This window comes from Schistocerca americana, chromosome 7 (genome assembly GCF_021461395.2).
Source record: "Schistocerca americana isolate TAMUIC-IGC-003095 chromosome 7, iqSchAmer2.1, whole genome shotgun sequence".
In the NCBI taxonomy this organism is placed as follows: Eukaryota; Metazoa; Arthropoda; class Insecta; order Orthoptera; family Acrididae; genus Schistocerca; species Schistocerca americana.
The window spans coordinates 230887469-230913929 of record NC_060125.1 but is presented as its reverse complement, the minus strand read 5'-3'; the positions used below and the strand labels follow the sequence as shown (position 1 = coordinate 230913929).

General features: G+C 41.7%; 1 protein-coding gene across 3 annotated transcripts in view; it reads left to right on the top strand.

Moving 5' to 3' along the window:
• Positions 1-26461, top strand: part of LOC124622513 — a 55147-nt gene that overhangs the window by 12044 nt on the left and 16642 nt on the right. For 2 of the 3 annotated variants that reach the window (XM_047148233.1, XM_047148236.1), the window contains exons 3-5: positions 1183-1309; positions 23987-24190; positions 24934-25048. In XM_047148233.1, coding sequence (XP_047004189.1) covers positions 1183-1309; positions 23987-24190; positions 24934-25048 — 446 coding nt within the window. The remainder of the gene's footprint in view (positions 1-1182; positions 1310-23986; positions 24191-24933; positions 25049-26461) is intronic. The other variant, XM_047148235.1, reaches the window with a different exon arrangement.

Here is a 26461-nt window from a genome sequence, read left to right as displayed (position 1 = left end):
AATACCGTAGATAATCCTAGTAGACTGCTCCAACTAAGCAGTTTTTTTCCTTGTTGGGTGTCTGTGAGGTCTGACATAATAACAGTGATCACATCCATATCAGTCTCCCAGAATTCTTCCTAATATGTTATATTAGAGGTGAAAAGTATGTAACAAGTAAATTAGAAAGCAGTCTTCAAAAATGAGCTATTTTGTACACGCTCAATATTTTTTTTTTTTTTCTTTCTGCCTCTCCCCACTCGTATCACCGCCCTACCCATCCTGCCTGTCCCTTTATGGTCACAAATGTATTTTTGTGTGCCATTCAAGTTGCTCACTGCTGCTGCATTTGGTTATTCATGTAACTTAAATTACTTCTCAAGTATTTCATGTAAATTGTATGCTATGGTGATTTATACTGAAACTTTGTGGCAGGTCAAAACTGTGTGCCAGATCAAAACTTGATCTCTGTACCTTTGCCTTCCATGGGCAGGAGCTATACCAACTGAGCTACCCAAAGCATGACTCATGTCCTGTCCTCAGAGCTTTACTTCTGACATTCCAGACTTCACAGCAGTTCTCCTGTGAAACTTACGGGACTAGGTCTCACGGAAGAAAGTACATTGCAGAGGCATGACTTAGCGACAGCCGTGGTGACATTTCCGCAATGAATTCTTCACTTTGCAGCAGATGAGCTGTGTCTCTGCAATATCCTTTCTTCCAGGAGAGCTAGTTGCGCAAATTTCGAAGAAGAACTTTTGTGAAGTTTGGAAGGTAGGAGATGAGGTTACTAGCAGAAGTAAAGCTGTGAGGAGGGGGTCATGATTCATGCTTGGGTAGCTCAGTTGGTAGAGCACTAGCCTGTGAAAGGCAGAGGTCCCAAGTTTAGTCTCAGAGCAGCACACGATTTTAATGTGCTAAGAAGTTTCATATCCGTGTGCGTTGCACTACAGAGGGAAAAATTCATTCTGAATTTTTTACATTTATCATTGTACGTATAACTTCTGAAATGCAGTTCTTTGGCACAATCTGTGGCAAACATTATTCACATCATCATTATTATTATTATTAATTTAATCATCTGGTTTTATGTTAATTTGAAATACTTGTGTTCTCTTGTTTAGTGAAGCACTGAATTTTTTTCCTGTGTATGAAAGCATCTTTTGTTTCAATTATTTAATATGTTTTGTCCTTTTCTCATAGGTTCCTGCAGTCTAGGATTTTGTATGTACCTAAGCAATTAAGAGTAAAATGGAAATGTGTTCCTCTTGAATGTTTTGATCCAGCCGCCAAGAAAGTTTTTGACACAAAAATCCTCAATGGCAATCATGTACGTATTTATGTTACTTCGGTTTTTAAAATATGGGAAGAATTAGGTAGGCTTTTTAGTGTTATACACACAGTTTAGACAGGTGCTTAATGAGTCACCCTTCTGATCTTAGTGCTTATTACAAAATCACAAATATTGTAACTTATACTTAATTACACATTGTCCAACCTGTACTATCTGTTTTGACACAATTAATGGTTAAGGTAAATTGGAAAAGAGCACATAAAATTAAATTAAAGGTGAAGAGATGAAAAATTTCACAGACCTATCACAAGTAACAAAATTTTCTGACACACTGTGAAACTTTAAAATGCAAATACTTCTGATTCAAGTGAAATGATGTTTATTCCAGGACAAAAGTAACACCTGTAAAGTAATTCATACTTTCATAAAATACACACTTAACAGTTAACATAAGCGGTTTCATATTGAGCAACCCTGGGGAAGGAAGCAGACACATGATATTTCAGGGGTACTTACCCACTAGGGGAGCGGTGTTAAAGGATATAAAATTTAAGTTTATTGCTTAGCCAGTTCTGAAGCAGAGTAAAGAAGATTTCAGAATGTTTAAAACTGAACTTGTAATGGAAGTGGAAGGCAGTAACACTTTAATCTTAGATTATATTACCACTGGAGTGTTTCAGATAAGTTCTAGAAAATCCAATGAGCCTAATTGAATACCTTCCTGCAAAAACATTTTAACAGTCAAAATGCAAATTTTTTGTAGGAGAGAAGAAAAACAAATAAACAAGCAAAATGTTTGTGAATGCTTATTCTGCAATTGGTAATCAGTATAAACGAGTTTGCTAGCTATTAATGGACAATAATTGTGACAGTGTTTGACGTAATAATCAAAATATGGTTGTGTGACATATGTGAAAAAATGTAACTCTATAAAGAAAGTAGCACATTTTTTGCTGTTTACGACACACGCTATTGAAAGTATTTAATAGTGTGTCTTGGTTTCATTCTGTATAAAGATAATGATTGAGAAACCATACTTGCAATTTACATTCTGTTTAACAGAATTCACTGAACACTAGAAATATTGTTGCAAATGAATGTTCTGCAATGCTTAAGCATCACACCACTTCACTTTATCTTTAGATTCTCATAAAAGGCTCGATGTTGTTCAGGAATATATGTCCATGTGTCTATCAGACTAGCTTTCTTTTCTGTAGATACAGTCATGGGCTCTCTATGCTGTCTGAGTAGGCTACTCAAGCTAATTATCACAAGTAGAACTGTAATGCTGTATTTACCTCTGAAAAGTTTTGCTAAGTTTGCAGATTACCAAGGTTGCAAGTAGTTATGACTCTTGCGGTACCAACATACTGTTGGGGAGTCTGAGGACATCTTCATCCAAACGTAATCCATTATTTTCCATTTTAGACCTTTGTGGATTTGCTTTTCAATAGTGATTAGTTCAATGGAATCATCTTGTTGAATGAAACATACCAAAAATGAGTTATTTGGTCTAGCAGTTGTTAGTATTTTCACCCATTGAAATGACTCATACACTAGGTGGTTCTTCTTGTTTCTCTTGATTAATGCAAAATCTCGATCACAAAGCAGAAAGCTGTGCCTTGTACTTAGAAATGTTTGATACACAGATGTGAAGTACTTCAAGTTTAGCGATATTGATACAAAACGTTTTCCAGTTATCGTTCTGTCCTATGTACCGATCTGATCACACCATTCTTTCTTCACCGAGTTTTAGTACTGAAAATTCAGGAGGCATGAGGTAATTTCCATTGATCCTCATCTGGCCTCATTTCTGGCCATACGTACACCCATACTCATTGTCACAAATGTAGTGTGTTGTTTTATTGTAAATTGGCAGGTGATGTTGACAGAGTATTGCAGAATGCTTAAGAGTAGGAGAATACAGGACTTGCTGGAGGTCTGTGCATATGGCAATATAGATTTTCAAACAATGAAAACTCCAGATTGGGATGTCAACAATGAAAAGATAGATTGCTACTTATCACAAGGATGATACATAGTTGCAGACAGGCACAGTTAAAATACAATTGCCCATAAGCTTTTGGCCACAGTCTTTGCCAGAAAAAGAAAGAGAAACAGAAACACAACATTCATTCACACAAGCAAGCACGCCTCACGCACACATGACAGCCAACTCCAGCAGCTCAGACCAGACTACAACTATCATGTGGAATGGAAGCAGCAATCTAGAGGGGGCAGGGAAGGGGAAGGGATAGCAGTGGACAGAGGAGTGCTGTCTGATGGATGAACTAGGTTGCCAACAGATGCAGCATCAGGAGGTTGTGGGGCAGGGAGGTGGGTAAAACGTAGTGAGAAAGGAGAGAAGTGGGGAAAGATGGGAGGGTACACTGGCAGGAAGCGGCAAACAAAGAGGATGGAAGATGAGAATGGGGAGGAGGTGATAGGACAAAGAGGTAGAAACAGTTGGATGGAGGGTGTGTGGACAGTATGTTACCATAGGTTGCGGCCGGGATAATTATGGGAGTGGAGAATGTGTTGTAGGGATAACTCCCACCTGCACAGTTCAGAAAAGTTGGTGGTGGATTGGAGGATCCAGATGGCTCAGGTAGTGAAGCAGCCATTGAAATCAAGCACATTATGTTCAGCTGTATGTTGTGCCTCGGGGTGGTCTATTTTGTTCTTGGCCACAGTTTGGTGGTAGCCATTCATCTGGGCGCATGGCTGGTTGGTATTCATACCAATTATATAAAAAGCTGTGCAGTGATTGCAGCAGAGCTGGTATTTGACATGGCTGCTTTCACCAGTTGCCCAGCCCCTGATGAAGTAGGATAAACCTGTGACGTGGGTGGAATAGGATGTGCTGGGTGGGTGGATTGAGCAGGTCTGGCACCAGGATCTTCCACATGCAGGGGGTATACGACCATGGAAATCTGGGAAAAAACCCGGGAATTTTTTCATGTAGGAGAAAACCGGGAATTTTTAGGAATTCCAGAAATTTTTCATTGTTTTAGCTTTCAGTTAAATTTTTGTAATTTTGACTGGTAAGAACTGATTCTCTAGGGAAAAATGTTACTGTATCCTGCTACTGGAGAATGATACTGCAGCAATAAAATATAAATGTGAGGGAAAAAAATAAAACTTTAGTGGCAAAGGAAATGCACCATTTACAACAACAAAACACCATGCACACACAAGTATCTGTAAACAGCAAAAGACTATGTAATACTTCGTAAAAATAAACTGTTTTCTATGAGCATGACGTCACAACTGTTTACATTAGGCATGTTTGACCAGTTGCCAGCAGACTCATGCGCATGCACAGTTGACTCACATATGAGCAGTATCTTCTCCCGCTTCCCGCTACTTGAAGTGTGGCTGTTAGTTGTATTGGCAGCAAGCAGCCAGATGCTAATGAGAAAAATTTTCCTCGTGTGCCCTAGCTGCCAGATTCGCGCAATAGCAGAGTTCTCTGAATTGCTGTGGGGAGGGGGTTAGTCTCCAGCTGACTCCTGTTTGCGTTAAGTGATTTCACTATTTACTCTTTGTTTACAGCTCCCATGTCAAATTTCAGTTTTCTGATTTTATTTTATTTCCAAATTATTAGCAGTCAAGCATTAATCGCCTTGCAGAACAATGAAGTTATTTTTGTCAGTTTGCTAAAGAAATTTGGCTTCATTAATCTTTCCGCTGATGCAATCAATTTATTTGAAATGAAGTGTTTTGTGCCACAGTATTGGCTGTTTCCAACTGTTCGCTGAATTTCAAGTGCACGTTTTCATCTTCTGCCATGCATGGCATTATGCCATAATAAAGAATCAAATATGAGATAGTACAGTACTGGTACTCCAAGAAAATTTACATCCCAAAAACCACAGTGAAAAGCTTAATATCAGATGGGACCTACTTCATTGTGAATCGTGAAAAAACCAATGTGCACTTTAAGCCGAATTATGTATTTTAGTATGGTTTACGAAATTCCGATGCTTTTGGAATATCCTCTGATGTTCTGTTTCTTTTATGGCGTAATGCAAACTCTCTTTGTGCTTTATACATACGAACATACAGACTTCCTACACCACTGCAGCTGCGCATGTGCAATAATGCCTGTTTTCTGGCACTGTCTGGGAACTGCTAAATTGAATCTATTTCTAACAGTCTCAGGATAGCATTTTGAACGGTGGTTCGAAAAGCATTACTTTCAAAGTAAGTTTCTTTTTACACAAGATGAATTATGTTACGTGTGAGAAGGTGGGATGAATTTCTTGAATCATAGAGCATTATTAAAACTGAACACTGTGAGGACCAGCCACTTACAAGAATTTCGAGCCCAGAAGACCAGACATTTATGTCATTATTTTAAATTTACTGGCACATTTGTGTGATGTATCTTAAAGTATAACACATACAAAATAGATCAATATTACATGAGAAAGCTTAGCTTCTCTTGTAGCTTATTAATCATCGAGACCAATATTATATGTGAAAGATTAGGTTTTCTCATAGCTATACTATGTGTATTAATGTAAACCATTAACTTTTCGCCTTTGTCTGTTCGCACTGTGTAACAGTGATCTTGCTATTGGCTGACTACATCACGTGTCCTATGCTCTGAATATCTGCTGTCATCAGCTGGTGAGATCATGTGCATGAGATATGATTGGCTTACGAAAGGACGTTGCAATCTCGATTTCAAGGCTCCGGAAACTAATGTGCTGTGTTTGATGTAATTCGAATTTATACTTTCGTAATATGCAAATATGCAGTGTATATGTTGCTGCACATCAAAGGTCTTTCCAAAACTTCTCTCCTTTCTTTTTTATTATCAAAAGTCTTTCCAACACTCCCCCCCCCCCCCCCCCCCCCACCCACCCACCCCATCCCCGACCTTTTATATGTGTATAAAACGTTAACCATTCAAATGAGTGATACGTTTTACAGTTACAAAGGAAAAATCTACAGAAAAGCTAATGTCACTTAGCACAGAAAAAGTGTTTTTTCGCCCGGGAAAAAGTATATTTTTTTAATGGGATGTCTGGGAAAAATCCGGGAATTTTTTTTCCTTGTCCACATATACACCATGACATGATTACTATCTTTGTGGAAAGGGTTTGGGATTGGGAGTGGAATGGGGATGTATTAGGACATTATGGACAACAGAAAACCACTTTAGGAGATGTGGGAAGGATCTTGGGTAGGACATCCCTCATTTCAGGACATGATAATTGTAATCGAACACCTGGCGGAGGATGTGGTTCAGTTGTTATAGTCTGGGATGGTATTGGGTGACGAAGGGCGGGTTCTTGGGGGTGGTGGGTGTTGTGACAGTGCCACGACATTCAAAAGTGCCGCTACGTTAGTACGCGAACACGGCGATAGAGGCGCTCCGCAGCTCGGCCGAGCGCGGGAGCGCCACCTGGCTATGAACGGCGCGGGCCGCATGTCACGGCACGGGAGTCGAATGACAGATACGAAGTTAGTAACATGTAACCCGCTAGTGTTTCTACTTTTGTATATCCATGCAATTTATTAGTGATTAAAGGTTACAAAACTTTTTGGCGACGAGGTCAGATATTTTTTTTCCTGCGTTGTGGAATTGTGTGTTCGTGTCGGGGCAGACATGGAACAGCTTATGCAAGCTCTTATTGAACAACAAACACAGCTGACGGCTGCTATTCAGGCGTTGTCGACGTCGCTTACTCATCGTCTGTCTTCCTCTTCTCCGCCTCCATTCCCTCCTTATGACGAGGCTGCTGAAGACTGGGAGGATTATGAGAAGCTTTTGCGGCAACACTTCTTGGCTTTCAGCGTTGTCGACACTCCTATGTGTAAGTCATTATTTCTATCTTGGATTTCCCCACGGATCTATCAGCTACTATCTCAGTTAGCCCCTCTGCGGGAACCTGCCTCTCTGTCCTTCCAAGAAATGTGTGACTTATTGTCTAACTATTACCGAAAAAACACCCATGTCGTTGCCGCCCGCGTGGCGTTCTACCGGTGTCGTAAACAGCCCCATCAGTCTTACCGGGCTTGGGCGGCGGAACTACACGGTCTGAGTCGGAAATGTCAGTTTGTCACGGACACTCATCATGAGTCTTACGCTGATTCAATGGTTAGGGACACTATTTTACGGCTTGCTCCTGATAAAGAAGTTCAGCAACGTGCCTTACAATTGCCAAACCCGTCGTTGTCGGAAGTTCTCAGCATCGCTCAATCGTTTGAAGTGTCTCACGCTGCTGGTGCGCAAATAGACGCGTGGTGTGATGTAGGCGCTGTACAAACCACTTTCGACACAGACAATTTGCCTGTTTCACAGGGAAACGACGATGTGGCGGCGGTGCACTCGCGTCAACAACGTCGCGTTGGGCCGCCACGCTCGCAGCGAAAACAGCAACCACAGAAGCAGGTTCGTTCCGCCCTTCCTTCTTGTCCACGTTGTTTCGTACAGCATGACAGAGCCGAGTGTCCAAAACATTGGGCCACGTGTAATTCATGTAGGAAAAAAGGCCACATTGCTTCTGTGTGTCAGTCCCCTAAAGTTCCTGTTGACGAGGACGAGGCATCGGACATGGATGTTAACTGTGTGCTTTCTCAAACGAATAAGTTGTTTGTTACTGTTCGTGTTCTGGATAAAGACATTCGCATGCAAGTGGACACTGGCTCTGCAGTAACTCTCATTAATTCTCGCACGTATTTGGAGTTGGGCTCCCCTCCCTTGTCTCCAGTTACGCGAAATCTACGAACTTATAATAAGCAGAAAATTCCTATCGTTGGCCAGTTTGATGCTTCCACTGCCTACAAGTCTGTTGTTAGGCCCCTCACGTTTTATGTGGTGGATCATGCGGGCACTGAAAACCTGTTCGGTTATGATGCTTTCCAGTTGTTCGGGTTTTCCATTGATGATGATGTGCACCTCATATCTGAGGACATTCCGTATCAACAGCTGGATGGCTTGTGTTCTGAATTCTCGTCCGGGTTCTCTGCTGGTCTGGGTCGTTTCAAGGAGTTTGAAGCCCACATTACTCTTAAACCTACGGCTCGCCCTAAGTTTTTCCGGGCACACCCTATTCCGATGGCGTTGCGTGCGCCTGTCAAAGCTGAGATAGACAGGTTAGCAGCTTCGGGGATTCTCCTTCCTGTTACCTCCAGCGAATGGGCATCGCCCATCGTGGTGGTTTCTAAACCAAACAGGAGTCTGCGATTGTGTGGTGATTTTAAAGCCACTGTCAACGCTCAAAGCCTCATTGACACTTAACCTCTTCCCCGTCCTGAGGAGTTATTTACCAAGCTCGCTGGGGGCCAGTTCTTTTCCAAACTTGACTTATCGGAGGCGTACCATCAGTTGCCGTTGGATGCATCTTCCAAGGAATTTCTCGTCATCAACACTCCTTGTGGGTTGTATCAGTACCAGCGGTTACCATTTGGCGTCGCTAGCGCGCCGGCCATTTTTCAACGGTTTTTGGAACAGCTCACGGCTTCCGTTCCCGGCTGCATCAACTACCTGGATGACATTGTTGTCACGGGGGCCTCCACTGAGGAGCACCTTCGCAATTTGCGTTCACTGTTTCGGGTTCTGCATTCAGCAGGGTTGAAGTGTAATCTGGACAAGTCTCAGTTCTTCCAACCCTCCATTGTGTACCTTGGTTTCCACTTGTCCCGTGAGGGTATACGTCCTCTACGACAGCACGTTGCGGCCATTACCGCTCTACCCCGGCCGTCTACGGTCAAAGAACTTCAGGCGTTTCTAGGCAAGGTTGCTTATTATCACAAATTCATTCCCTCCGCGGCGGCAGTGGCTCATCCTCTGCATCAGCTGTTACGCAAAAACGTTCCGTTCTGTTGGTCCGCAGAGTGTAAGCAGGCTTTTGTCCACCTGAAGGCTCATTTGCAGTCTGCACCTTGTCTTGCCACATTCCGTCCGGGTCAGCACTTGGTTCTGGCAACTGACGCGTCACAGTATGGCCTAGGGGCTGTTCTCGCCCATCGGTATGAGGATGGGTCGGAACGACCCTTCGCCTACGCTTCCAAGACCCTCAACGATGCCCAACGGCGTTACTCTCAAATAGAAAAGGAGGCGCTCGCTATCATTTATGCTCTAAAAAAGTTCAGCGTTTTTTTGTATGGTTCTAAGTTTCACCTCATCACCGACCACAAGCCGCTGGTCTCTCTGTTCAGCCCCTCGGCGTCGCTTCCGGATAAGGCAGCTCACCGCCTGCAGCGTTGGGCCTTATACTTGTCTCGTTTTCACTATGAGATTCACTATCGCCCCATGGCCCAGCACGCCAACGCTGACGCGTTGTCGGCTTTGCCGATGGGCCCCGACCCGGTTTTCGATCGAGATGAACTACTCCGTTTCCACATTGATGAGGAAGAACGTCGTGCGGTCGATGGTTTTCCACTTACAGGTTCGCAGGTCGCGTCGGCTACTGCGCGGGACCCGGTCCTGCGTCAGGTGATCGGTTTTGTTCAGCGGGGTTGGCCGGACAGGACCAAGGGCCGGGCATCAGATCCCCTTCGCAACTACCATGCCTTGCGCCTTCGTCTGTCTGTTCGTGAGGGTGTTGTTCTTTGGGGGATTTCTCGGACTAAGTCCCTGGCCCGCAGGCACGTTTATTGGCCCGGTATTGATCCGGACATCGCCCACATGGTCGCTGCGTGTGATCGGTGTGTTCAACAACTGGCTGCGCCTCGTACTCTGCCCTCTCCGTGGCCTGATCCGGCACAGCCGTGGGAACGGGTGCACGTTGACTTTGCCGGCCCCTTCCTCGGCACTTATTGGCTACTGTTGATTGACGCCTTCTCGAAGTTTCCGTTTGTTGTTCGATGTCTGTCGCCCACCACTGTGGCGACGACGCTGGCTTTGTCCAAAATCTTTGCGCTAGAAGGTCTTCCATCCACGATTGCCACGGACAATGGCCCTCAGTTCTCTTCGCAGGCCTTCCGTGATTTTTGTACTGGACAAGGGATTCATCATGTTACAGCACCGCCCTTCCATCCGCAATCGAATGGGGAGGTCGAGCGCCTTGTCCGCACTTTCAAAAGCCAAATGAAAAAATTCCTTAGTGATTTTTCCACAGATGACACTCTGTTGCAATTTCTGAGTTCTTATCACTTCACGCCTCTGGGTGATCGCAGCCCTGCTGAACTCTTGCATGGCCGCCAACCGCGCACCCTACTGCACCTGCTTCACCCTGTCAGGCCTTGTACTGTGTCCCCTAGTGCGGGAAAATACCCGGTGGGCGCCGACGTGTGGGCACGGGGGTATGGATCTCGCCCTAAATGGATTCCAGGGGTGGTCCAGGCTCTTCGCAGCCGACGGCTTTGTGAAATACGTACGGACGACGGCATGGTTGTTCACCATTACGACCAGATGCGCCCACGAGTGGTGGCCACGCCGGTACCACCGCCCCTTCTTTCGTCTCCACCGGATCGAGAAGCCAGTCCTGTCGCTGCTGCCGATCTTCCGGGCGTGTTGCTGCCGCCGCTGTCGCTACCGCTTCCGAGTACGCCGGAACCGGCCCCAGTCGTGACGCCGCCTACTCCGGGACCCATCTCGCTGGAGCACACCCCCAGGTCCACGACGCCTATGGATGCTGCTCCGGAGTTTTCACCCATCATCTCGTCCAGGAGGCACGTTCCACGCGCAAGCTTCCGTCCTGGACATTTTCGACCATACTCTCGTGTTTCTCCGCGTGATCTTCTCGGGGCCTCCCAAGAGGCCATGGATGTCTCCGCATTGTCCGTGTCTCCAAGGACGTGAGTGTTTTTTTTCAAGGGGGGAAAAGTGTTGTGACAGTGCCACGACATTCAAAAGTGCCGCTACGTTAGTACGCGAACACGGCGATAGAGGCGCTCCGCAGCTCGGCCGAGCGCGGGAGCGCCACCTGGCTATGAACGGCGCGGGCCGCATGTCACGGCACGGGAGTCGAATGACAGATACGAAGTTAGTAACATGTAACCCGCTAGTGTTTCTACTTTTGTATATTCACGCAATTTATTAGTGATTAAAGGTTATAACAGTGGGAGGATTGAGGGTGTGGGGGGGAAATGGCATGGGAGATCTGTTTGCAGACTAGATCTGGGGGACAGTGCCTTTCTGTGAAGACCTTGGTGGGAGCCTCAGCATACTAGGCGAGGGAGTTCTTGTCACTGCAGATACGCCATCCCCGGTTGGCCAGGCTGCATGGGAGGGATTTTTTGGGGTCAGTGGAATGACAGCTGTCGAAATGCAGGTACTGTTGTGGTCATTGGGAGGTTTAATTTGGAAAGTGGTGCAGACAGAGCCATCCGAGAGGAGGAGGTCAACATCTAGGAAGGTGGCATGCTGGGTTGAGGAGGACCAGGTGAAGCGAATGGGAGAGAAGGCATTGAGATTGTGAAGGAATGAAGATAGGGTGTCTTGGAACAGAGTCCAGATCATGAAGATGTCATGAGTAAACCTGAACCAAACTAGGGGTTTGGCATTTTGGGAGACTTCAGTGTCTCCTTTAGATTTTCCATAAATAGGTTGGCATAGAAAGTTGCCATGTGGGTGCCCATGCCTCTGCTGGAGATTTGTTTGTGTATCTTCCTTTCAAAGGAGAAGTAGTTGCTGGTTAGGATAAAGTTAGTAAGGTGTATGAGGAATGAGGAAGTCGGTCTGGAATCTGAAGGATAATGGGAAAGATAGTGTTCAATAGCGCTAAGACCAACGGTGTGAGAGGGTGCTGTATACGAAGGTGGTATCGAGAGTGATGAGTAGAGTTCCAGAAGGTAAAAGGGTGGGGATGATGGATAGTTAGTGAAGGAAGTGTAAGGTTAGATTATGGGCAATTGGTTGGAGGTGTTGGTCAATGAGGGCCAAAATTCTTTAGTGGGGGCACAGTAACCAACCACAATGGGGCATCCAGGATTGTTGAGTTTGTGGGTTTTGGGAAGCATGTAGAATGTGGGTGTGCAGGGTGTCATTGGGGTGAGTGGGGCAAGGAGGGAAATGGATTCAGGGAAGAGTTTCTGGGAAGGGCCTATGGCTTTAAGCAGGGATTGGAGTTGTTGGACTACTGGGATTGGGATCACTCTGGCAGAGTTTATAGGTGGAGTAGTCAGACAGCTGGCAGAGGCCTTCTACCAGTAGTCACTACGATTCATAACAAAAATGATGCAGACAGGATAATTAGGTCAGGATTTGTTTTGAGGTTGTGTATGGCTATTATTTCTTCTGCTGAAAGATCAATCTTCTGAGGAAGGGGCATGGGGAAGGATGGTGAGACCAAGTTGAAGGTAAGGAATTCCTGGAAGGTGACCAGCGAGTAGTTAGGTGGGGGGGGGATCATGGTTGGATGGTGGTGTGAACTGGGAGAGGGAGGGTTCAGTGTTGGAATTAGGTTGGCTTTGAAAGGAGTGATTGGCAACAAAGAAGTTTTTCCATGGCAGGGACCGTGAGAAGAAGAGTAGGTCTTTGACAAGTCCAGCATTTTTAAATTTGGGTGTGGAGCCTTTGGATAGGACTGAAACTTCTGTGGAGCTGAGGATTTTGACGGAAGGGTTAACAACAGTGATACGGGAGTGCATCGGCTCTGGATTTGAAGGAGTTTTGGTTGATGTGGCAAACTGAATAAGTCAGGTAGGCAGGGTATAAGTGGTATGAGGGGTGGACAAGGAGGAACACTGTGGGTAGGATACGGTTGGATAGTGGTGCCCCGAGGCTGCAGTAGGGTGTCAGCAGGGTGGATAACTTACGGAGGTGGTGTCGAGAATGCTCCTCCAGGTGTTGCAGAGAGTAAGGGATTCAATTTCAGAGATGTGATGTATGAAGCAGAGTTTTCACATAAGCAGTATCTTGTGGAGGGAGCAGAGATAGTTCTGGGATGCCTGTGCCATGGAGATGTGCTTTTGCAGTACCAAGTTTGTGAGGGCCAGGGACTGACAGAATCTGAGAAGGTGAAGATCATTGTGAAAGGAGAGGTGGGATCCAGAGAAAGGAATTGTTATGGTTAGGCTATTGAGGGGATTTCTTGGTTTAGGCAGCATTTAAGAAATAGTATGTGGGACTGGGCTTTAGACAGGGGAAAGGACACTTTCTAAACTGGTGTAGGAAGCTGGAGCAGAGGTCCATTGTGTCAAGGATGGTATAAAGGAAATGGGAATGATGTGGAAATGGACAAAATAAGGTGTTGATGCTTGTGAGAAGAGCTGGATAAGAGAAAATACGTATAAGCATACATAAAGACATGTAAAAACACACAGATACATAAACATACATAAAAATGTTTGAAACTGCATGAAATTATGTAAAAATACACACAAATATGTTAAAACATATGGATACATGGGAGGAAAGGAATAGAGGGTATGGGGGTATGTGTGTGTTGTGATAAGGGAAGAGAGAGAGATGGGGGCTGCTTTAGGTTGCGGATCACAAGTTTGTTTGGCAAGGGCAGGTGTGGAAAATAAAACACTAAAAGTATGTCAGGATGGGGAATGAAGTGGGATCAATAGGAAGGAATATGTTTGTAGTTGCAATTTTGTCATATGATGACATATTGGAGACCGTGGCTGTTTTGAAGACAAATGTTGATCGTGTTAGGACAGCAACCAGCCACAAATTTACTTTGAGTTCCTTTATTCAAAGGAAACCGTTACTGGTTTCGAATCGTTGCGATTCATCATCAGACGGTTTACACGCTTTCTTTCTACATTTGGTGTGTTTTTTACAGATTAATTGTCGTGAAACGTCGGTTTCGAGTGATTGTTTCTATAACGTTCATCCAATCGATGCATCCTCGTTGTTGCACACGTAATAGTTCTCACTGTACACTTTAGATTTGTCACTGAGTTCATTCCAACCACGCACCACATTGCGTGGTTGGAATGAACTCGGTGACAAATCTAAAGTGTACAGTGAGAACTATTACGTGTGCAACAACGAGGATGCAGTGTGAATGCATTTACATCGATTGGATGAACGTTATAGAAACAATCACTCGAAACCGACGTTTCACGACAATTAATCTGTAAAAAACACACCAAATGTAGAAAGAAAGCATGTAAACCGTCTGATGATGAATCGCAACGATTCGAAACCGGTAACGGTTTCCTTTGAATAAAGGAACTCAAAGTAAATTTGTGGCTGGTTGCTGTCCTAACACGATCAACAAATGTTTGTAGTTATCGAAGGACAGAATTTGGGGCATCGGATGCTGCAAAAATAATCAGTGCGGTCACGAAGCGTGCGTTGTGTGTGGACAATCGTTGATGCATTGTGGCTGAGAAGTAGATGCAGTTTGGAAGATGGTGAATAAACACAGGAAAGAAGAGAAAGGATGGACACTGAGAAGAGTAATCCTATAGAGAATAGTAACAAAGGAAAACATCAGAGGGTTGTGGGATGCAAGAAATGCAGTACAGCAAAATCAAACCAAGGAAACTCCAGGTTGGAATATCAACAATGTAGGAAAAGATAGATTGCTACTCACCATGAAGATGGCATGTTCAATTGCAGACAGGCACAATTAATAGACCATTTCTCACCTCCCATCCTCCTTGTTCGCTGTCCTCTGCCAGCTCACCCATCCATCTTTCCCTATTCCTCTCCTTTTTCGCAATTTTTTCCCACCTCCCTGTCTCACAACTTCTTGACACTGCACCTGTTGGCAGTCTGCTCACACTGTCAGGCAGCAATCCTCTTTCGCCCTACCTGTACACTGCTATCCCTTCCCCAACCCACCCCCTCCAGATTGCAGAGTCCATCCACGAGAAACTTGCAGGCTGGTCCGAGCTGCTGGAGCTGGCTGTCATGTCCATGTGAGGTGTGCTTCTTCTGTGAGTGAATGGTGTGTGTTTGTTTCTCTTTCTTTTTCCTTTTTCTGACGTATGCTGTGGTGTAAAGTTTATGTGTAACTGTCTTTTAATTGTGCCTGTCTGCCACTTAATGTGTTACTTTTATGGTAAGTAGCACTCTTATCTTTCCCTACACTGTTGCAACACACGTTTTATTTGTTTTAGGCTTCTCTGTACCATTCTGCAGGATTGAATATGCTGCTTCCAGCTGGAAATGGTGCAGTTCGCTCGCTTCATGAATTTTCTTTCATTCTGTTTCAATTTTACTGTTAATTAACTAAAGGTGTCACAATACTCAACTGAGTCCAAATGTGGTATTCTGAAGCATAAATTATATCCTGCCTTGAAAATATCTCTGTATGCTCTTTCACTGTATTGTATTGTAGTATTTTCTTCTTTAAAAAGGTGGTAAAGTTTATTCACATTCAAATCATAACTCAGGCAGAGCTTTTCACTTTTATGTCCTGAGTAGTGGCTTTCTTGTTTTGTAGTTTCTTATTAAATTTTTCAGGTCATCCTGCAGTTTGTTCGGACAATTATTGTGCTTACCCTTTCTGTCTTGAAAGGGTATGCCATGGTTTATCTTCTCTTGGAGCATTTACAAATGTCTAGCAGTGATTATGTACGAGGTGTGATAAAAAAATAACAATAATTTTTGTTTTCCTTAAGGAGTCTTTATTTTTTCATCAACATCAACTTTGTCCTCTTCAGATTACTTCCCCTTGGATATAGCACATTTGTGCCAGTGCTTTTTCGAATCTTGGAAACGCTTCTGGAACACAGTTTTCATTATGGTGTTCAACTCCTTCAGTGATTTTGTTTTTAACTCATCACAAGTGGCAAAACAAAATCCTTTCACAGTTCTCTTAAGCCTCAGGAATAAAACAAAGTCACAGGGAGTCATGCCCAGTGAATAAAATGACAGAAGAAGAAAACAGTTTTGTTCCTTACCAAAAAAACAATGAATGAGCATTGAGGTGTGAATGGGAGCGTTATCGTGATGCAGTTTCCACGATTGGTTTTGACACAATTCTGGCTGTTTTCTTCAGATTTCTTCACATAAACAACAAATAACTTCCAGATAGTATTCCTTATTGACCTTACGACCATATCCATGACCCCTATCCCATTATAATCAAAGAAAACAGTGAGAAGATCCTTCACATATGATCAGACTTGAATTTTTGTCTGTCTTGGCTCTTCAGGCAGTTTCCATTAGGACAATTGCGCCTTGGTGTTGATGTCCTACCTATATATCCACATTTTCATTTTATCAGCTGTTATAACTTCTTTAGAAGTTCTGGATCATTATCGGCTTCATTCAGCAATTTCTGAGTGATGTCTGTGCGACATGGTTTTGGTCGAAATTTAACAATTTTGGAACAAACTTTGCTGCTACACATTTCATGTCCGAAACATCCAAAAAATTGCGTGGCTGGTGCCAAAGGGCATGCTGACATCATCAGCAACCTCTCTGGTGGCAATTGGGTGATTTTCCAGAACCATTTTCTTTGCTTCTTCCACATTTTCGTCAGTACTTGATATCCCAGAGTGTCCAGGGCATTTGCTGTCATCTTCGACCCTCTTTGAAATGTTTGTCCCATTTGTAATCTCTTGTCTTATGTGTAATAGATTTACCAAAAACTGCAGTCAACATTTCAGGTGTGGTGCTGCACTTTATTACATTTTCCATGCAGAATTTGTTGCAAATTCTTCGACTCATCTTTTTTGATAGTAAAATTTCGCCGAGCACTAAAAAACATGCATAACCTTTTCAAGTGACAACAAGAAACTAAATATCCAGAAACAGCTGAAAATGCAAACATACGTCAGTAATATGTGTGCCAACAGGGAAAAAAAATGGAAATTGGATGTAAGAAGCCTGTTAAATTAAAAAAAAATCCTGTAACTTTTTGATTGCACCTCATATACCATGCACAAAGTTTTTTCAACATACCTGAATTTGTTCTGCATTTCTTCTCAGAATTACTAAAATGTCAGTATCTGCACAAAGTGGCCTCCTTTGTCTCCCTTACAACTTTTTGCACCCACCTGTTCAGACAAGATTTTCCCAGGCTCTGATTTTTTATTGTGAGCCAACCCGAATTCCATTTGTAATTCTTATTGTTCCTCTTCCATTTATTATGCTTAATGTTGTTCTTCTGTCTTTTATTTATATCTTTGCACATACACTGACTTAGCAACACATGACTTTCCTCTTCCATTTTTACAACGTTTGTACACCTGACTTTTGGTGAAATTACAACAAAAGGACAAAGTGTTCAACGTACATGTGTGCCAACAGTGAAAACCCAGTATTCCAGAAAAGGTAAGGTTACCATGTTCCTGGCAGTAGGTATTCAGTAAGTGACAGGTAATTTACACTGTATAATCACAACAAATAACTATAGAAACATACACAATAATTAAATTTATGTGACAAAAAATGAGCCAAACAGTGGATAATGAGAGCTGTTAATTGGAATAAAGAGTAATACGTGTTTATTGTTGTAATAGTTTATCCACATTTAGCTTGAGACTGAAGTCTTGAGTCTTTAGAACCATTGAGTAAGGTAAATACTGGGAGTAATTTATGAAAAGCAGTAAATCCTTAAAATTGTTTGGTCCATAGATACATTTTATGACATGTAAAATAAAATGCCAGAAAGCAAAACTTTAGTTGTAGCAAACATGAATACTTTTTTGTCCCATTAATATCTATCTTCCTCTTTTGCTTCTACACTTTTCTGTCATCTCTTCCTGCTGTGGCAGTCTTTTCATTTTTGCACACCTACTGCAGACAATGTCTTTAATACTTGTCTCTGTCTGCCTGTACAGTTCTTCTTCTCGAGTGCTCCTTATGGTCTCTATGGTCTCTAGCACTTAGTTAGCTATTACTGGATGTCTTGGCACATATCCTATTACATGTTGTAGGACATACTCAAATCTGGAACATTACAAAGGGGGGGGGGGGGGGAGGGGAGGGGGGGGGATAACATTGCCATGGGCAGAGCTTGTGTAGCACAAGTTTCTGCCACTAGGCGTATATAGCGCAACTCATTATCAGTTCGGTGCCACCTGTGTTGTTGACCTGGCTTGTTCTGTTCATCTGCAATGCTGTTTTGTTCTTGTTTCGTTTTTTTATGATGACAAGTTTAAGTGAACAACGTACAGCTGTGAAATTTTACTTTCTGCGTGATAAAAGTGGTCTGAAACTGTTTTAATGTTGAAAACAGTATACCAAGATAACACTATGGAAAAAACTTAAGTCTACCAGTAGTGTGCTTGATTTCAAATGGTGACACGTTCACTGATGACAAACCTCATTCTAGATGTCCATCAACTGCCCAAATTGACGAAAATAATGAAAAAATTCGAGAACTTGTGCTCACATACTGTCAACAGGCAATTGATCAACTGTTAGAGATTAGTGGGTTATCTTCATCAAAAAGGATGTGGTTTGTGATGCACAGGAGACTGGTTCTTCCACCACTACAATGCGCCTGCACACACAGCCATCCCTGGTAGACAGTTTTTGGCTAAAAATGACATGGTTCCACTGCCCCATGCACCTTATTCGCTTGTCCTTGCTTTGTGTGACTTTTCTTATTTTGACACATGGAAAGGGGCATTAGAGGACACTGATTTGACAACATTTAAGAAGTCAATAAAAATGAGGGAGGAACTGTTAGCCATTTCTAAGGACGATTACAAAAAATAATTATAACAGTGGAAGCATACGAAAAATGATTTGAATAGTGGAAGCACCAGTGGGACAAATGTATTAGTTGTAATGGAAAGTGCTTTGAAGGGAATAAGGTTGTTTTGAAAACAATTTGAAAATATATAGCTTTTAAAAATAATTCCAATTTTATATAACATCCATGGTGGAAAACAAGCTTTCCCATTGAATCAGGAAAATAAATTAAAGCCAGTTAGCTTTTTCACTTTTTTCTCTTCCTCAAATATTAGATGTAGGTGAACATCTGTATTTTATAATCTAAGAATACATAATATTCTTCAATTTCTTAAACATGTCTAACACTGTACCATAGTGTCAACTGATGACCAATATACTGTCATACAAAAGCAGTTCACAGTTATACAGTTGCTTCAAAGAATTTTGCATGGTAGAACAAAGTATACTATACTGCAAACCTTTGACAGAAACACAATTATTATCAGATGCACCCAAAGGAAGTGTAACAGAAAGATTGTTCACATAAATAATTTATGTGATTGGGTCACCATTACTGACAATGCTGTTCTTTAAAGGACAGTGTTGTGCCTGTAAGTTTATGATAAAATACGGAGCTATGTACATGTTATTTCCTCTTGGTCTACTGAATAGTGGTTCTCATTAAATGTGTTTAAATGCAAGATAATTCTCAAAGCAAAGAAAAGGGTAGCACATCATTATAAGAATAGTGGTAAACTTCTGAAGCTTGTCACATTGTCCAAGTAACTGAAGATGACACTAAATGGAAATGGAAAGAACACTTGAAATTGACATCAGGAAATGTGAATGGCGTACTTAAATTTATCTGGTGGATTGTAAGAAAAACATGCAAAATTGTAGTGTGACCTATTCCATAGCACCATCCAATTTTTAAAGTCCGTTTATAGTGGACATGACAACAGACATACAAGGAATTGAGATACAGCTTCTAGAGTTGTAACAAGTTGTTCTAGTCCATGATAAATTATAACAAAAATTCTCAGGGAATTTATATGGGAAACTGTGGACGAAAGGTGACATTGTTCCCTTGAAAATGTGTTTGGATTAATTTAGAAAACCTTTTCAAAGGAAGGCAGTATTAACTTCAATCATATATATCACTTAGGGATTAATTTAGAAAACCTTTATCAGAGGAAGACAGTATCACTTCAATAAAAAATACCTTGTCAGGACCATAAGAATAAGATAAGGAATAAAAGAAATAAAAGTTAAGTTTGTTAGGGCTTAACGTCTAGTAGACAATGAGATCATTAGAGACGGAGAATTATCTCAGAAAGAACAAAGATGGGGAAAGAACCATCCCATCATTTGCTGTAATTGATTTAGGAAAATATCTTTAAATCTAACTCTGGACACGGATTAGAACCCCACTCCTTCCTCGTGCAAATAAAGTGCCTCAGCTTCTGTACCATCTTTCTTGGTAATAAGAAGGTATATATGGAGCCACTTACACAGTAATCTTCCCCTTACTTTATGCGTCAAATGAATAGGTCAGAACGTGACAAACATTGGTATGAACCACCCAGTGCCATGCACTGTGTAGTGTTTTGTGGAGTGTATATGTATATGGAGAAGTGTTCCTTCCTCTGGTCTTTGCACATATATTACTTTTAGCATCTCTTGTTGTTACTTTACTGGCCCTCATTGTATTTTAACATTCTTGTGTAGCATTACAGTTCAAAGATTTCCGATTTCTTATTTATTTGTTTCCCCATGCTTCATTTTTCAGTAATACTTTCCCCAGAAACACAGTTTCAGGCAATGTTGTGTGTTTTAGCATGTAGGTATCTAGGCTTAACTGCATCTCAAATGCAGAACAAATGTCGCAGTGCTATGGGCAGCCATTAGAAATTACTAATACCTATAAAACTAAGAGGGCTTTACATAACTGCCCCTCACCTCCCCAGAACTGCAGTAACAAAATCAAACTTTGATAATTGGGAAAGAGCACATCAGTGTCAGAATATTTGTGTGGCAAAGAGAAAACAGGGGTCAATTGAGAAAGAACCCCCCTTTCTTCATCATTGATGGAACTGTAAAATCAGTTGAATGACTTTGCAGCAGAACACTATTGGTCTAAACTGCTGTCTTGCCAAGCGACAATTGTGCGTCAAAGAATTTTAGTTAATATGCCATATCAAGTAGTGAAGCACCGCACTGTCAAATTCAGTAAGGGTATCATATGTTTCCAAGTCATCATTGATATGGACAGTGATGAACTGCAAAAAGTATGGGAAATGGAAGATGAAATAGAAGTTAGAAATAAGAAGAAGAGAGTGAGTGGTTAGCTTTAGAAGTCTGCCATGTTCATCCTAACATTCAGTTTGTCTATCCTTAGAGAGCACAAAAGATCGTATGTTATAAATGCTAAAGATGTCCAAGAAGCAGGGCCATCGTGTTCAGTGAAAGACTTTTGTGAAAATTGCTTATAGAGTCACACTACTTGGAGCAGGTATTTTCCATAAGAGAGAAAATTGAAGTGACCAAGAAACTTTCATATTCCAAGAAAGTAAAGAATATAATGAATTGCAGGCTACTGTTTTCTCAATTTCTTTTGCTACCACTTCAAGAAAAGCTGTAGTAAAGGTCATGGCTACTGTACAGACAAAGGCAATAGGTATTGGCTTAGACTTGTATATGTGTAGATTTATATACAACAATGCCCTTGTTACGAAGCCTTTGGCTAGTCCTAACCCATTTCCAGCAGAGGTTGCCAAAAAATTATAGAGACAACCCTTATCACAGAGCTATATGCCCAAAGTAGTTCAATCCTTTCGAGACAGCGTACATCACTATTGCAAAAGGCAGAATCCACACCAAAGAACAAGCAAAATTCAAAGACACCTAGCTTGAGATAGCCTGAGACTCTCAGATAGGAAGACATTAGTATTAACCAACAATGATTAGTCAGAAAGGGAACTGGAAATGTGTGTTGGAGAAGTGGCAAGTCTCTTACCCCTCTACTCACTGATCAACAGGCATAACTAAAAACAAGACACATGGGAAAAGAAAATCCCTTCCATTTAGTTACTGCTGTACTGCAACAGAATGAGAAGAGTTTAAGAACACTTATGGAGTTATGGAGGAAGTCAAGTTTTCAACGCAGAATAACCCCTTATGATTAGGCATACAACAGACATATTTCAGACCTTCTGCAACTGTATGTTTAAAGGCTATATCATCATCATCATGAAGGATAATACAGATAGTGAGAATACTGAGGGTGGTGGGGCAATATTTGTTCATGATTCAGGTCATTCTGTACCTGTTACCATTACCATTCACCTTCTAGCTGTTCGTGTTTCCACACCATAACCAATTGGTGCCTGTATCTCTCACCTGTTGAACTCGTGGATGATTAAGCCCTCGAGGGCCCTGCAAAGTCCCTTAGTCCTTTCTCATTCTTAGATATTTCATATTGCTGTGAATATTTTTTATGCTCTGTGTGTGTGTGTGTGTGTGTGTGTGTGTGTGTGTGTGTATGCGCGCGCGCATGCGTGTGTGAGAGAGAGAGAGAGAGATAGATAGATAGAGAGAGAGAGAGAGATGATTGTAAAACATTTGTCTTTCTTCATTCATTCTAATTGTGACTTTATGCTAACTGTGTCAGTTCAGAAAAGTTGCTGAGCAATCTCTCCCAATGCTGCCCTGTGCATTGAAACATAAAATCTATATGTGTCGCCTTTCACCCATGATTCATAGTCACGTGAACTCCATTTCTCTAATGCTAATTCCAGCATTAAATAGAAGGCATGTTTGGAAAGTAAGTACCATTTTGTTCTATCACCACCACAGCACTAGCATCGCAAAGCAGCACATTCACACATGTCTCTCTGGTCCATTGTTTTTTCACTGATGCCATTACAGCTGGATTGTGTTCACATTTGTTAATGATTGTTCAAAATGTGTAAGACATTATCTGAACCTGTCGACTGTAAAGTGCACACTGTTTATCTGAGCCTGTCAACTGTGAAGTGCGCACTGTTATATGGTATTTAAAAGCAAAGAATGTTAAGCCAGCTGAAATTCGTTGTCAACTTGTAGGGATTTATGGTGAAAATATAATGACTGATGGAATAGTGAGAAAGTGGATGAGACAGTTTAATGATGGATGAACCAATGCTCGTGACCAAGCACACAGTGGGCAGTCTTCGGTTGTCAGTGGTGGTTTGGTTGAGTAAGTGAATGAAGAAATTCGAGAAAACAGATGGTTAACAGTAAGAATGCTTTGTGATGAGTTTCCACAAATTTCAAAAATTATTTTGCTTGAGACCATAACAAATCACTTATATTTTTCCACATACTATGCCTGGTGGGTTCCGAAAATGCTTACAGATGTCTGCAAAACGAAGCAACTTGGCAGTGCTTTGACACCTCTTACTCTATACAGTGATAAGGCAGATAAATTCTTAAATACAGTTTGAGTTTGTTACGCCACTCCAGAATCAAAACAACATCGTCATCACAAAAAAATCAGGTGTGCACTAGGTTCTGGGATAGACAGGGCATTCTGTTTGTTGAGATACTTCCCAGAGGTGAAACAGTCAGTGCAGTACAATACTATGAAATGTCGAGAAAACTTCGGCGTGCTTATTCAAAACAAAAGGCCTGGAAAACTCAGTCAAGACATTGTGTTGGCTCATGACAATGTACGTTCCCATTCTGCTGTTGTCACTCGAAACCTTATTCAACAATTTGGTTGGGAGCAGTGCGATCTCTCGTTGTACAGCCCCAATGTTGCACCTTCTGACTACCAATTGTTTCTGAAGTTGAAGCATGATTTTGGAGGAAGGTACTCTGGCATCCGGGCGACGCAAAAAATGCAGTTCATTACTGGCTTTATCCACGTGTGGCATCTTTTTATAAAGAAGGCATAGAAAAGTTGGTTTCCCACTATGACAGATGTCTGAACACTGTAGGCATCTTTGTAGAAACATGGTTTAAGAAATGCTCTTTCTTATAAAAATAAATTTTGGTTTAAAAATATGTTTTTATAAGTTTCTTCTAAAATGATACTCCCTTTCCAGACATGCCTTGTAGTAAGTGGAACATTGGAACACCTGAATTGTTGCTGAGGGCAGCATTACATATGTTCATTGTAATTACAACCTTTTTTTTGCTTTCTTCCATATAACTTTGAATTTTATTTATTGCAGGTGATGACAGTCGTAGGCGTCTTTGATTTGTATGAAATGAAGTACAATAATGCTGCAGCATATGGGCTGAAGAATTCACTTCTGCACAAACTGAAAGAGAAGCTTCGTCGGCGAGATGTTATGGAAGGTTTCAATGTTATTGGCCGTGTGCTTCTTGATCAAAGTGATTCTGGGCATATGTCAAAGTTGCAGCTTCTCAGGAAAGTAAGTCCTTCTATTTATTTATTTTTCTCTTAAAAAAAAAAAGAGAGAGAAAAAAAAGAATGCTGTCTGAGCATTGTTGCATTGTCGTTCATGGTAATAATAATACAGAATGAATTTTTCACTTTTGTGTAACTTCATTTTTCATGATGTGGCATGTATCCTGAAGGCTTAAAGAATTCCATTTATCTTTTGTTAACATGTTGTCGTAAATAAAGTTACCTTCTTCATGTTAGTAGTAAGATTACATTTTGTCTTGTCTTCATCCATAATGTGGCTTTAAGTGATATCTTCAAAAGTAGTTCACTTAGAGTTATGAAGCTGCATCATATTTGTACATCAATAAATTATTGTGGCAGTTTACAGTTATTTCTGAGACTGAATTTACATGCTGCACAGAAATAAAAGCTGAAAAACTTTTGTCAAAGTAACAAGAATTGTGAAAAGAAAATATGTAACTTTGTTATATCTAATTTTGTACTTAATTGTTGATAATAACTTTTTGTGACACAGAGTAGTAGTTTAATGAAGTGTTGTCACATTTGTTGCATTTTAGAGCAAGTTATACATATCTACAAAGAAGAAAGTTCAAAACTTATTTCAGTCATGAAATTGTTTTAGGCCTGCACTATATAAATATATATAACTTTAATAATAGATATGACAGAAGTATACCAGTAATTTAAAGGAAGGAAAAATATACAAGTAGTGACTTTACATTAATTTTACTATTTCTGTTTTACTAGGCCAGAGAAGAAATTAGACAACTTGAGGCAGATTTTGTGAAACTTTCATTTGAAAAGAATCAATTGAAGAACAAGAAACAGTCTTTATTGAAACGTATGTACAAGGATGTGATGCGTAAGTAATCGTTCATGTAGCTTGGGTGATCTGACATAAATGAACTTATATTTTTAGTTTTGAGATCTGACATGTGAATCATGATTGTTTAATTGGAAAAGTAATTGTAAATTCAATTAGAACTGATTATAGATAGCAGCTGCCTGGACAGATGGAGGTTGGGAGGGGGTAGAGAAGGATACACAAGGCGAGGAGAGGGTAGTGGGATAGTGTCTATCCACAGATGACTCAGTGGCTGCACAACAAGATCAAAGGAGTTAGAAGGTGGAACATATAAGAAGTAGGTACAGGGAAGAGACAAAAAAGGGATGGGAGGAAAGGAGAGGAAGATAGAGATGAGGAAAGAGGCAGGGAGGGAAGAGAGAAAGAGAGAGATATGGAGAAGGGGGGAGTGAGGGAGAGAGATTGCCCACTTGTGGAGAGAATAGGAAGTGAGTCGGGAGGAGGCAGTACATGATCTGGAGGGGGAAGGAATGGTATTGAGAGAAGACAGAAGGGAAAATGCAAACCTAAAACTCCACCATCCAGTTGCCAAAAATGCAGCACATCATAACACAAATCGCTTAAACAGTGACTTCACCATCTCTCTTTTTATCCTCTTCCCATGTGGGCATTCTCTCTCTCTCTCTCTCTCTCTCTCTCTCTCTCTCTCTCTGTTTCCCTCTCTCTCTCTCTCTCTCTCTCTCTCTCTCTCTCTCTCTGCCCCCCCTCCTATACCCCTCCCTCCCTCCCTTAAACCCCCTCCCTCCCCCTCTCCCTCTACCTCCCTACCTCCTTCCCTCCCCCCATCTCGACCCTCTGTCTCCTTCCCTCTCTCCTTCCCCACTCTGTCCCCTTTTCTGTCCCTCTATCTCTCTCTCTTCCCTCCCTCCTCATATCTACCTTCCTTTTCTTGCCTTCCCTCTCTTTTACCTCTCTCCTTCTCTTATATGCCCTACCTTCTGATCTTTTGCCTTTTCATGCAGGTGTTGAGTCATCTGTGGAAAGATCTGCCTTACACTATCCCATTACCCCTCTTTGCATCACATGACCTTCCCTACCAACTTCCCACCTCGATCTGCCCCTAGCAGATAATCAACACCCTCACTGTGGCCACAGGTGTGTACATTTGGGTGTTTGTGTCATTGTGCATGTAAATGTGTGTACTTCTACTACTATAGAAAGAGAAAAAGTTTAAAAGCTAGTATAAATAATAATTTTCTGTTGCGTGTTTATATGTGTCACACGTCAGTCAGCTATAGGCGAGTGCTTGCCTTTCATTTATCTTGCACATAGAAGTAGTAGGTAAAGTTGCAAAAAATTTATTCATGTTTATCTACATCTACATCTACATATGAGGGAAAAGGAGAGTGTTCAGGAAAAAATAACCAAAACATTTTGTGGCCTTAAATTAATGCGACTCTCGTGCTGGTA